Source organism: Canis aureus, chromosome 1, assembly GCF_053574225.1.
Source record: "Canis aureus isolate CA01 chromosome 1, VMU_Caureus_v.1.0, whole genome shotgun sequence".
Classification (NCBI taxonomy): domain Eukaryota; kingdom Metazoa; phylum Chordata; class Mammalia; order Carnivora; family Canidae; genus Canis; species Canis aureus.
Genome location: NC_135611.1, coordinates 72,350,792 through 72,362,890, shown reverse-complemented (window position 1 = coordinate 72,362,890; position 12,099 = coordinate 72,350,792). Strand labels below are relative to the sequence as shown.

Sequence of the window (12,099 nt, the reverse complement as noted above, 5' to 3'; positions counted from 1 at the left end):
GTCCTCCGCTTGTGGAGCCCTCCTGGGTGGATTGGACAGACGGCTGTCCTGTCCTCGCTGCTACGTGAGGACCGTCCGTGTCTCTGGCCACAGACCCATCCAACACAGGCTCGCCTTGGAGCCTGTTTACAAGGCCTGCAGTTACTTCTGTTTTGTTTTAGCCAAAAAGGTGAAGCGCTGCCAGCAGTATGTCTGGAATGTTATTTACTTGGTACATTTCTGTGGCTTTCCTTTGTGGGGCTGCACATGCCAGAGCAAGGGGTCATTTACTCCGAAAATGCCAGGTTTCACAGTTTGTCTTCTCCATGGGAAGACTTTCTCAGTAAGAAGGTTAGCTCTTGGGCCTCTCAGTTCCTTCCTCCCTTCCTTCCTCCTTTCCTTCCTTCCTTTCCTCCTTCCTTCCTCCCTCCCTCCCTCCCTCTCTCCCGTCAATCCTCCCTCTGGTCTTCCCCTCTTTCCTGCCTCTTTTTGTTTTCTGAACCAGTGCTCTGAGCCGCCCCCGCCCCTCCGTCCTGGATGCCCCAAGTGCACTTTCAATTCCTGGGCTTTCTGGTGGACTCCGCTGAGGGCCTGGCAGACACTTTTCGTTTGCGTGCCTGCCCTGTTATTATTTCACATGAAAGCTGTCTATTTTGGCACACATGGCTCCTGCGATTTGAGTTGAGCTCTGAGAGCTGAAGGGGCGATGTTGTGCAAGGAAAGTACAGGTGGGGTTTTCTCTCCTGGTGGCCGTGGGGGCGGAGGACAGATCTGCTGCGTGCAGTCCTGGCTTGTGCAGAGCCGACAGGATAGCAAACAAATGGCTTTTAAAGGAAGGAACCAGTGTGTACGGTTTCTTAATTTGGGAGGTTTCACAACTGTTCTTGTTCAGTTGATGGAGGAGAGGTTTTGGGGGGTGTTTTTGTTTTTTGTTTTTCGATTTTTCTGTTGTTGTTTTTGTTTTGAGAGCAAATTCTTCATTAATAAAACTGCAGACAAGTCCTGCATAAATGAGCAATGCAGAAGGTGGAAGCGCGGGAGGTTTTCCATCCGCCTCTTCTTTTTTCAGCCTCCCTTCCTCCCATTTCATCCATGCAGTACTAATCATGGTATTTGGGGTTTTAAAACAAGGTATAGAAAATGAGATTAGATAAATCTCCCCAGCTGGTGCCAGCCCTGGGCTGTTTGCACACCTGGGTGGGTACTCCCCCCCACCCCCAACCCCCTGCCTCATTTTGTTATGTCATGTGAATGTATAAGCACCTACAGAGAGGAGATGATACCTTTGAAAAGCTTTGTCTTCCAGAGACTTGGCCTTTATCTGAGTCTCTGGGAAACCTCGCCCATCCCCGGCACCTGTTAGTGTGTTAACTCCGTAGCCAGCCCCAGTCTGAAATGGAAAATTTTGGTCCCATTCTTCTTGGCTTTTCCTGTCTTTCTGCATGACTTCTCAATTTGTGTGTAAGCTCCTCGGATTTTGGGCTGAAGGGGCTTCTTTGATCCTCTCTTGACAGCATGGGCTTCACATTCTCACACCTGCTCTTCTTTTACAGTCCAGATTTCAGAGTAAATGCTTCCATCGCCTTGTCATTTCTTTGGTTTAAAACTTTGGTGCAGGTTACTCATTACAGGTAATAGCTGTTGGATGACGGAGACAACTGCTTGGCACAAATGGCCACCTGAACCGCTGCCAGAAATGTAAACCGCCACTTTATTTATTTCTGAAAGCATCTAAGCTGCAAGCCTACCGGTCATGATCTAGCATGCACATGATAATAACAGGCTCACCAGGCTGAGAAAGCCGCCCCATGGGGCAGCCTCAAGGGCAGGCTCTGACAAGCCTCTGTGTGTTTTCTCCCCCATTATCCACAGCCCACACATCATCTTCCTCTCTCAGAGCGTCTTGATAGGAATGAACCATCTCTGTGGGACCCGGCTCTGCCATGAAATCGCTCACGCCTGGTTTGGCCTAGCCATTGGGGCCCGGGACTGGACGGAGGAGTGGCTGAGTGAAGGGTTTGCCACTCACTTGGAAGACGTGTTCTGGGCCAAAGCGCAGCAGGTAGGTTTATAGTAACCCTAAGCATTTCCCAACCTGGAGTCCGGTTCAATTCGTAGGCATCTGTTCATTCCACGGATATGGAGAGGGCCTATCGTGTGGTAGGGCTGTGCGGTCTGCTAAGGAGAGAGCTGATTCAAGGAGAGCCCTGGGCACATCTCACTGTAGGGACAGGATTGAGGATAGAGGAACAGGCAAACACATCCATAACGTGTCAGGTGGTGAGCGCCATGAAGGCAGGTGAACCAGCCAGACAGTGTTGGGGAGACTCAGTTTTAGGAGGCACCGAGAGGAGGCAGCTCTGAGGGTGGTGGACATTTGCACAAAGACTGGGAGAGAAGGGTGTGTGGTGGCACCAACTATGCTCAGTTTTATTTTTTTACTGATCAGATGAAAATTTAAATCAGGAGGCATAATCTCAAGATGTCTGCTGGCAAGTCATGAAGAATAAAGCGGCCAGTGCCGTAGGTTAGGGAGTGCTGAGAACTTAGACAAAGTGGCAGCCTCCCCTCAGCCCAGACCAATTGTGGTGGTGTCAGTGGGACGGCTCCATGGAGCCTGGACTCTACCTGTTTAAAGGAAGTTGTAAATATGTATATTTATGTGAAATTTAGTAATTTAAAAAATATTACGCCAACTCAACATACCCAGAGGTGCGGGCAACACTTTCCCAGTTTACAACCTCCATTTTAAAGAACTGACTGTCGGTTCTGATGGGGATATGGCAGCTAAACTGCCTCCTGCTTATTTTTCAGTTCCTATTATTTGGTCACTCTTTTCCCTGCCATCCCCACCCCTTATGCACTGGACTAGTTAACATTTTCTGAAATCCTCAGCTTTGTGCATACCTGTATGATTTTGTTCAAATTCCTTGTGCCTGTTGCAATCCTGTTTATTTTTCACTAACCAGCTTGAGGTCACCTTCTCTGGATAGCCCAGACTGACCATTCCACTCACAGCACTTGCTCTTCTAGAAGCTTTGAATTCCCACAGTATTTGGTACTTAACTCTTTTCCCTCACTTTTTTCTTCTTCTATCCTCACAACTATACTATGACCTCTTTCCAAGTGGAGCTGCTTTTTATTCAGCTTCCCACTCCCCCTGCACTTTGGCCAGCAGTGTGTGCATCTGTGTCCTCTGCCACACGGTGGAGAGAGGCCACTGGCAGATTTGGGCAAAGTGGAGGGGTTTGGAGTCAGACCAGGCAGGGAATCCCAGCCCTGCTGTTCACCAGCTCTGTAAGTACATAGGTTACATGGCCTCTCTGACCCTCAGTTTCCTCATTCAGAAAATGTGCCTAAGAATGTGTAAGGTGGCACAGTGAATGGGATAATTCTGAATGACACATGGAGCTCATACGGGAAATGCCCGTTCTCCTTTTCTGTTCTTTCTCTTTATATTTCCCACCACCCACCTGACCCACAGTAGGCATTCAGCAAGGGTTAAATAGGCCAATATCATCATCCCTTCTCTGGGGCGCTTCAGCCCTGAGACAATCAGATTTGTGCTGTTCTTGGTAATCATGAGTATATTTCAGGCATCTAACGATGATCTCTCTGGCCTTTATCCCTGGATCCCTGGAAAGCACTCCACCATTGCCTTGGCCCCTGCCCATACTTCCAGAGGGTCAGTCCTGAGTCTCATTGCTTGGGTCCTGCCTCTTACTGCCCTGAATATGTCCTTCTCCACTGATAGACATGAAGCCAATCTGGCCTCACGCCACAGCTGCATGCCTTCTGTGCGTCCATTCTGTGCTTGACCTGTAGGGATAAAAGGACAAGTAAGACACAGCCCTGCTCTGAAAGAGGTCATAGTTTAACTGTGAAGATAAGAAAAGCATACACACACACACCAAAAAAAAAAAAAAAAAAAAGGAAAGAAAAGAAAAGCATACACAGTAAAAGGAAGAAGAAAATACGTTAGAAGAGAGAGGTAAACACCAAGTATTGGGCAGCCCGGGTGGCTCAGCGGTTTAGCGCCGCCTTCAGCCTAGGGTGTGATCCTGGAGACCCAGGATCGAGTCCCACGTCAGGCTCCTTGCATGGAGCCTGCTTCTCCCTCTGCCTGTGTCTGTTCCTCTCTCCCTCTCTGTATTTGTCTCTCATGAATAAATGAATAAAGTCTAAAAAAACAAAAACAAAACACCAAATATTGTATGAGTTCAAAGGTGGAAGAGGTCAGGCCTGAGCTGGTCCAGAAATCTTGAAGAAGGTGACTTCTGACATGAGCCTCAAAGAGAAAGTAGGAGTTGAGGTTTCTCTATTCTTCTTTCCCTAACCTGGCATAGGGGACAGCCCACCTCATCATTCTTTAGGGTATAGGCAGTATCTCTTCAATATGTGAAAACATTTTGGTCTGAAGCAAAGCAGCCATTCTGGGCTCCAGCTCAAAGCTTGGAAGCACTTCCAGAGTACATGGATTATTCAAGCCCCTTCCTTGAAGGGTGGGACTGAGCTGCTCATGGTCCCTGATGAGTGTCTGCAGCAGATTTTCCAAGCAAGAGAGGAGGGCTCTTCAGGACAGGGAAGCGTGGGCTGGCTCATGGGGCTCTCCTGGTTAGCAGCGGATGCCTCCAGGGAAGAGGCGATGAGGCATGTTGGCCACTGGGCTGCCCAGAAGACTGGGCTCTGCAGCACTAAACATTAGCAAGCAGGCATCTGGGGCGGGCAGGGGTGGGTGGGTGGGGGACACCACTGAACGAGGAGATAGAAGGTGGCATTCCTCTTGACGTGGCATTCACCAGGGAGAAGGGAATTGGGTTAGTTGCAAGGTTGCCTCATATAACTCGTCATTGACCTGGATAAAGTCTAGCTTCCTTCACAGATGTCTTAGCTCAGGCTGCCGTAACACAATACCACAGACAGGAGGGCTTGAACAACCCTCGTTTTCTCACAGTTGTGGAGGCTGGAAGCCTAAGAACAGGGTGCCGGCAGGCTTGGATTCTGGTGAGACTTTTCTTCCGTGGCTTGGTGATGGCCACCTCCTCACTCTGTGCTCCCATGGCTTTTCCTCTGTGCGCATGTAGAGAACAAGCTCTGGTGTCTCTTCCTCTTCTTGTGAGGACACCAGTCCTATTAGGCCAGGGCCTACCCTGATAACCCTGTCAATCCTAATCCTTAAAGGTCCTATCTCTAAATATAGTCACATTGGGGGGTTAGGGCTTCACCATGTGAATTTTTGGTCCCTAGCAACAGAGTACACAGGACCTGTGGATCATCTGGTCTCTGCTGGCTACCTGGCACCTTTGTCTCTCCCTAGATAATAGTGTGCTCCTGGCCTGACTACATCCCTAACCGTTCTCTAAACACATCACACTCTTCCCAGGCCTTGCACCTTGAACCTTGCACAGGCTTTTCCTCTTCCTGAAATTTCTCCCCCCAGGCTGGCTCCTGCTTTCCTGGGCACCTGTGCAGGTCCCACCACCTCAGGGAAGCCTTTGTACTCACCTGGCTGGCCAGAGGGCACCTCAGTTCTTCCCTCACCTGTATCATCACTGCACTCTGATGGCTGGTGTTCTCAGTCTTCCTGAACTCCTCAGGGTATGAGTTGTGTCCAAAATGTACCCAGGGCCTGGTAGAGACTCAGTAAATATCTGTTGAATGAACTGTTAAGGATCTTTAATTTCCAGAAGTGCCTGTCATTACTAACAGTTCCCTCCCAGGTGGATGTCCTGCCGCCCTTCCTTGCAGAGACTTTAGCCATGGGGCCTCATGAGCCCAGTGACAGCAGACGATTCTCACCAGCAGGGCAGGGTGTGATGGCGTTCCCCTCCCCCAGAATGAGTACACTCTGGTTATGTGCAAACAGAATCATCTGGGCTGCATTAGCAGGCTCCTTAACAAAACTGAGGGCTGGGAAAAGTAGGAGGTAAATGGAGGGGACCTTCCCCACCTTGTGCAGAAAAGACAAAGCAGGAAAGGGCTGGATGGAATCAGAGTGCAAATGTGGGAATTCTGCTCTGTCTGGGTCAGGGGCGTGTGCGGGGTGGGTTCCCAACAGCCAGGCCCAACTCCATCACCAGCAGGAGAGTGAGCCACTGTGGCTTCGTCTGAGGACCTCCCAGACCCCTTTGGCCTACTGACTTTTCTGATGGGATGCAAGGCCCAGCAGGGAGGCCATCTGTACCATCACCCTGCAACTGAGCAAGCTGCTCTATCGGGTGGCTGTGACCTCGCACGAGGACAACAGTGACTGTGTTTTGTGCACATGTGTTTGTGTGTCTGTGGCCCAAACAGCTGGCCCCCCACGAGGCGTGGGAGCAGCAGGAGCTGAAGGCTGATCTGCGCTGGCGTTGCCTCCAGGATGAGGTGCGGAACTACCCCGAGGAGATGCAGGTGTTGAGGTAAAGTGCTGTGTGATCTCTTTACCTTCTCATCCTCTGCCTCCCCCTCCAAGATGCATCCTGGCAATCTATTAAATCAGCTGTTTCCTTTTTAAATCAAATTAGGTTAGGTCACTCATCCTCCCAGGGATGTGGTTCTTATGTTTTAAATTTTTCGGGGTGTGGGTTTAGATTTGCCTTCTGACATTTTCCTGGTATCTCTTGTTCAGGAAAAAACAAACACAAGGCCATTTATTTCCAGGAGCAAATTCTTTGTTTGAAGTTCAAATAGTCACTCTGTGTGGTGGCTGAGGACTTGGACAAGGTTGGGGTTTAGTAGCCTGACAGACAGTAACCCTTTAAAGCTAAAAGAAAAAACAAAAAAACAAACCTTTAGGAAAATATTGAGTCCTAAGTGTTTAGTAGTAACAGATGTTGGTGTCAATGGGGCCTTTTGTTTTGGGTCATCCTAGCAGGAGGCCACTCCTGTGCCTGGGGAAGATTGCACTCCTAGCTCCTGTGTTTGCTTTCCAAAGTGTGTTTCCTGGTAGGATTGCTTCTTGCTATCTTTCTGTTTTTGCCCCTCTCTACTTTGCTCATTTTATTTATTTCTCTAAATAGTTGTTTATCTGAAACACCAAGCCTTGGCCCCAGGAATACTGTGATTGCTATGACAACAGAAGCCCCTTCTCCACTACAGCCAAGTGTGTGGAATATGCAGTCAGACAGGTGGGAAGACAGCCATCCAGAAGTCGCTCCCCATTTTAGACGACAACCCTGAAGGCCAGTTTACCTTTGGGGTAGAAGTGGTTCAGTTGTTTTTAAATAAGCATCCCCACTCCACAGTGGTTGCCTACTGAGGCCAAAGTCTGAGGGAAATGCACCAAGCCCAGCCCGACCCCAAGGAGGCTGGCTGGTGCTTTTGTACAGCCTACTGCTTGGGGTGTAGCCATTCTTCTTCCCACGAAGAAATGTCCCTTCCCACACCCCCAGGGGCTTGCATACAAACCTCTGCAGTCCTCTGACTCATCCATTATTTAGGAAAGCTAGATCCAGAGCCAGGAGCCCCACTCTCCCCACTCATTCCCCACCCAGCACCACAGTTTGCACACCTCTGCACTCAACCAGTGGGATGGCTGTACCTGTGACCCATGTGGATGGGGTCCGTGCTCTCACACAGCTTCCACTTAGCAGGACCCCGTTGCATTCATGGCTAGTTTTAGATGGTGAGAAGTGGCACGATCCGGAAGGTGACTCAAAGGCCCTGAGGCAGGAAAGGGCTTGGCCTGCTGGTGCTTGAGGAACAGAAAGGAGGGTCAGATGGGCAGAGAGAGGCAGGCAGGAGTCACCCCAGCTGGCCTTATGCCACAGTGCAATGCGAGGTGCTCCAGGGCCTGCAGCAGGGATCCTGATAGGTCTTGTGTTTTCAGTGCTACTCTGGCCACTGGGGGATGGACTGCAGGCTGCAGGAGGATGGGAAGGTGGAGGTTTAAAACCTGGCAATCACCCATGTAAGAGGTCCTGGCGGTGGTGGTGGCAGATGCAGGGAGCAGATCCATCAGAGACATGTTTGGGTGACAGAGCTGGTGGGTCTTTGGTCATTGAGTGTGGAGAAGAGGGAAATGAGAGTGTCCAGAATAACTCTAGGCTTTTGACTTGAGCAGCTCATTAGATGGTGAGGCCATTTGGTGAAACAGCCAAGACATTGGAAAGAAAAGTAAAAATCCCAGTTTTATATGCATTAAGTTTGGGATGCCAAATAGACACTCACCACTGAGAACTTAGTGAGGTCTGCAAGTCAGGACCACACCGGAGAGATGGAAACAGTCCATAAATTCTTAAAATTCTGAGCACATTGAAATCACCAGGGAGAGAGGGAAGAGAGGGAAGAGGTGGAAGGAAGGTGGGGAGCCAGAGGAGGAGCTGGGCATCTGGGCATCATGATGAATATTAGTTGGTGAAATGTGCTTCCAGTTTATAAGCAGGCCAGCCGCACATGGGGAAGTCAGTATGCACGTGAGGAGAACCTTCTTGCTGGACTTGGTGGAGCTATGATCAGCCCAGCCTCTGATGGCCAAGACCTTTGACTATGTGTATAGTGCCGGGAGAAGAAATACACTATTTTTAGACCCTTGTGCTGGAAAGCTTATTATGGCATTTGTTTTTCTTTTTCTTAGTACTCAGAAATTGTGTTTGGCTAAATTTAGGCTAACCATGAGATGACTGCATTTGAAAGATTTGTTGCACATCGGTATGGAAATTTGTTATCAGATGCACTTACAATGAAGAGGAAATGTCTCTGAACCTGCCCTGAATTATATAGTCTAGGTTTACTTTATCCCATCCTTTAGAATTCTCCCTTAAATGGGCATAGAGAACCTAGAAATTACTAAAAGTGGAAACAAATTGGAGTTATAAAAATTTGTTCTCAGATTTTATTTGTTTTATATGCAAGTAAGACCTTGGGAAAGAAGTCGCTTAAACCAAGGCAGTAATAAAAAATGCTATCTTTTTTTCCCTTCTCCTTCAAGATAGCCCATGGTCTTGAAATGATGGACCAAGAACAATTTGGAAGTCTTGGTTTGTGTCTTGATATGTTCCTAGTTCCTTGGTATGGACAGACGAAATGGAAACTCCTCTTACTCATCTTTGCAGCAGTTTTCAATATGGTTGACCACTCCCTCCTTCTAAAAACACTCTCTTCTTTTGGCTTCTGTGTGCCACACTCTCCTTGATTCCTTCTGCTCTGCTGCCAATCCTTCCCCACCTCTCCTGCTGGCTATTCAGAATCTTCATGACTTAGATGACTCACAGCTCAGAAAGAGGGATTAAAGTGTCCAGCATCATACAGCTGATAAAGAGCAGAACACAGATGGAAATCCAGGGTTGGAAACAACCTTCTTTTCCCCACATACTCTCTCTGCCTTCAAGGAACTCAATATAGCATTTAGTTGCATTAAAACAACAAAACCAAACCAAAAAACCATGGCAGGTATCTTGAACTGTAGAAGGACATGAAGGTCATGGTTAGAAAGAAGTATCTTCAGACTACATAATCTTTGTCTTTATACACATGAGTGCATGTGTCTGAATTATTTTGGTAGCTATCATGAAAAAAGAAAACTCAACATTGTGTTGATTATAGATATTGGAGTATTAACAAAGTGAGAAGAGAAAAACTAAATTAGTGTTTGGTTCTGGCTTGCTAATTTTAGTAATTTACAATAACTGTTTTCCGATTCTATCTCCCATACATCTAGTGTTGAACATGGCTCTCATCGGCTGTGTCCTGGATTGACTTGGTTGTAAGATTCATTTGGTTACAGCAGTTCCTGTGTTTTCCTTTTCTGCCTTCCCTGCCTGGGAGGCCTGTAATGTGGCTGCAGGCTCTCGAGGCATGCCAATTTGCTCATAGTTTCAAAAGGTTAGGGGTCATATTACTGACTCCACACCTTTTCTCATTTGTTCATTATTGAAGATGCTTTTCCCACAGACGAGACCCCAGTGGCCCTCCCCAGACTCTCCCTCACCTGTCCGCCTACTCTGGGCACAACCGTGTGCCAGGCGAAGCTGATCTTATTACTGTCTCATTCTGCTTGGCTGCCACCACTTCCCTTTCTGTCGTTCGCAGCCCCAGCCCACCCTTGACCTTGTAGCAGTCAAGACTTTTGCTGCTGAAGATGCCAAGGGCCTTCTGTAGGCTCCCTTGCTTCTGGTCCCTGGGCCCTGCTGGATTCCCACATTCTCTCTCTAAAGTGCTTTACTCTGTTACCATACTCTGGCGGTCCGGGGATGGAAGAGCTATGATGGGGTCAGGAGAAATCGCTGTTGGTTTTTATTGTTTGTGATTTATTATCACTTCCCCTCTTTTCTGGATTCATTGTTAAAGTCAAGCTCATGCTGAGAGAAACGTGAAAATACATCATGTTGAGGAGGCGCTGACAGGCCTAGAATCTGTGTGGCTCTTTCTCCTAGCTGCTGCCCCCACAGACAATGATTCCGGAGAAATATGGATTATCTTGTCCTTCCTTCTGCATAAATGCCTCATTCTCTGGTCACAGAGACATCCCATAGTAATCGAGGAGAACCCCAAGTATGCAAGTCTCCTCTGGAGATGGAGCCAAGATGAAATGCGTGTCCTACAGGCTCTGTGAGTCTGCACGATGCCTAAGCTGCATGTTCCATTTGAAACGACGAGACTTTTGAGATTAGTCTTAAGTGTGTACCTCCGGTATACATGAAGCTTTCACCTCTGACGGTTTTCTCAAAATTTTAATTTCTGATCCTTGAAGAACACAGCAGTATTTTCCCACCCACATGTGGGGACTCATCCACTCACCGCCACCCAAACCTGCCTCGTGGTCAAGCCCCCCTCCTCTGAGAGTCTCTTGTCACTGTCACACACCCATTTGCTGCCCCTCCATCCTGGGGCCTCAGACTCAATGCACCCACTTCAGGCACCGCCAGCCCCGCAGGCTGCGAACCAAGACCTTCCCTCTCCCCTGGGTAGCTCCTTTCCCCGTGGCCTTTGGTGTTGGTTTCAGACCTTGCTCCTCCTCACTCTCCCTGCCTCCTCTTGCCTCCTGTCCCCCAGGGAAAACTAAGTCCATTAACATGTTCTTCCTTCAGTTCTATAAACGCATCAACATCCACATCTCCCCTGCCTCTCGGAGGCCCAAGAGCCCACTGTCAGTTTCAGTACAGCTCAAGACACGTTTCTAATTCCAGAGGTGGCAATGGCGACGTGTGTGCATTGACGCAAATCTAGAACTTACATGTGTCTAAGTGAGCTTTAGATCCTCTGCCCATGAAGAAGAAGGGAGGGGAGGATCCATATATGAGGGGAGAATGAAGTTCCTATCACTTTGGACCATGGGCCAGGGTCATGAGTCTAGGGAAACTATTTTTCTTCCTGAGTTAATTTTGCCCTTATGATCACCAGATTTTGTAAACATATTCCAGTCTTTATATTATTGGAGCTCCTCTGCTTTGTTTGGTACTATTGATAACTCTTCCTTCTGGGAATCTCCACTACCTGGTTTTCCTGGCAGCACCTCTTCTGGCTCTCCTGTACCCCTCTGCTGTCCCTCCCTTCTCTTCCCCTACCTCTTCAGAGTTGGTGTTCCCCAGGGGGCTCTGCTCTTAGCCACACATCCTCCTAGAGTGGTCTCGTCTATACCCACTATTGTAGGCGGGATTCCTAAAGAGCAGACCCTGAGACAAGATTCATGTGGAAGAGATTTAGTAGCAAGTATGCCCAGGATGGGAAGTAGAAGTGAGGAGAAGAGGAGGAGGCCAAGCCAGGGTGCCATGATATCAAGTCACGTCACACAGGATGGCTCTGGAGGTGGCATGGATCAGTCTCATAGTTGTCCCCACCAGGGTATAGCCCAGACTGTGTATACCCCTGCACCTGTCCCCATTGCTTTGACAGGTGCACGTTCCCAGGTACTTCTGACTCTTGTGTTTGTAGGCAAATCGTGCTCAGCATGCCAAGAGCCACATCTAATGAAGAGTCATGGAGAGCATGCCAAGAGTTGATGTGCACAGAGACGATAAAGGGTAGCTTTATCAGATTGTGAGTGGGGCATGGGCATTGCTGGCCACACCCCTCCTCTTTGCTGGAGGCTCCCACATCTCCAGGCCAGCCTTGCTCTCTCTTCTAGGTCAGATGTGACTGCTTAACTACCCACTTGACATCTTGTCTTTCTGGTCGTGTTATGGGCATCTCACATTGGTA

General features: G+C 48.6%; 1 protein-coding gene across 50 annotated transcripts in view; it reads left to right on the top strand.

Moving 5' to 3' along the window:
- Positions 1-12,099, top strand: part of AOPEP (aminopeptidase O (putative)) — a 333,384-nt gene that overhangs the window by 186,511 nt on the left and 134,774 nt on the right. For 44 of the 50 annotated variants that reach the window (XR_013383609.1, XR_013383592.1, XR_013383612.1 and 41 more), the window contains 3 exons: positions 1,852-2,041; positions 6,274-6,380; positions 6,981-7,088. The exons of 3 other annotated variants lie outside the window; for them this stretch is intronic. Coding sequence is in view for 23 of the 47 variants with exons in the window: in XM_077904208.1 (XP_077760334.1) it covers positions 1,852-2,041; positions 6,274-6,380; positions 6,981-7,088 (405 nt within the window). In the remaining 24 variants the exon portion in view is untranslated. The remainder of the gene's footprint in view (positions 1-1,851; positions 2,042-6,273; positions 6,381-6,980; positions 7,089-12,099) is intronic. 3 more of the 50 variants (XM_077904218.1, XM_077904179.1, XM_077904280.1) reach the window with 1 other exon arrangement.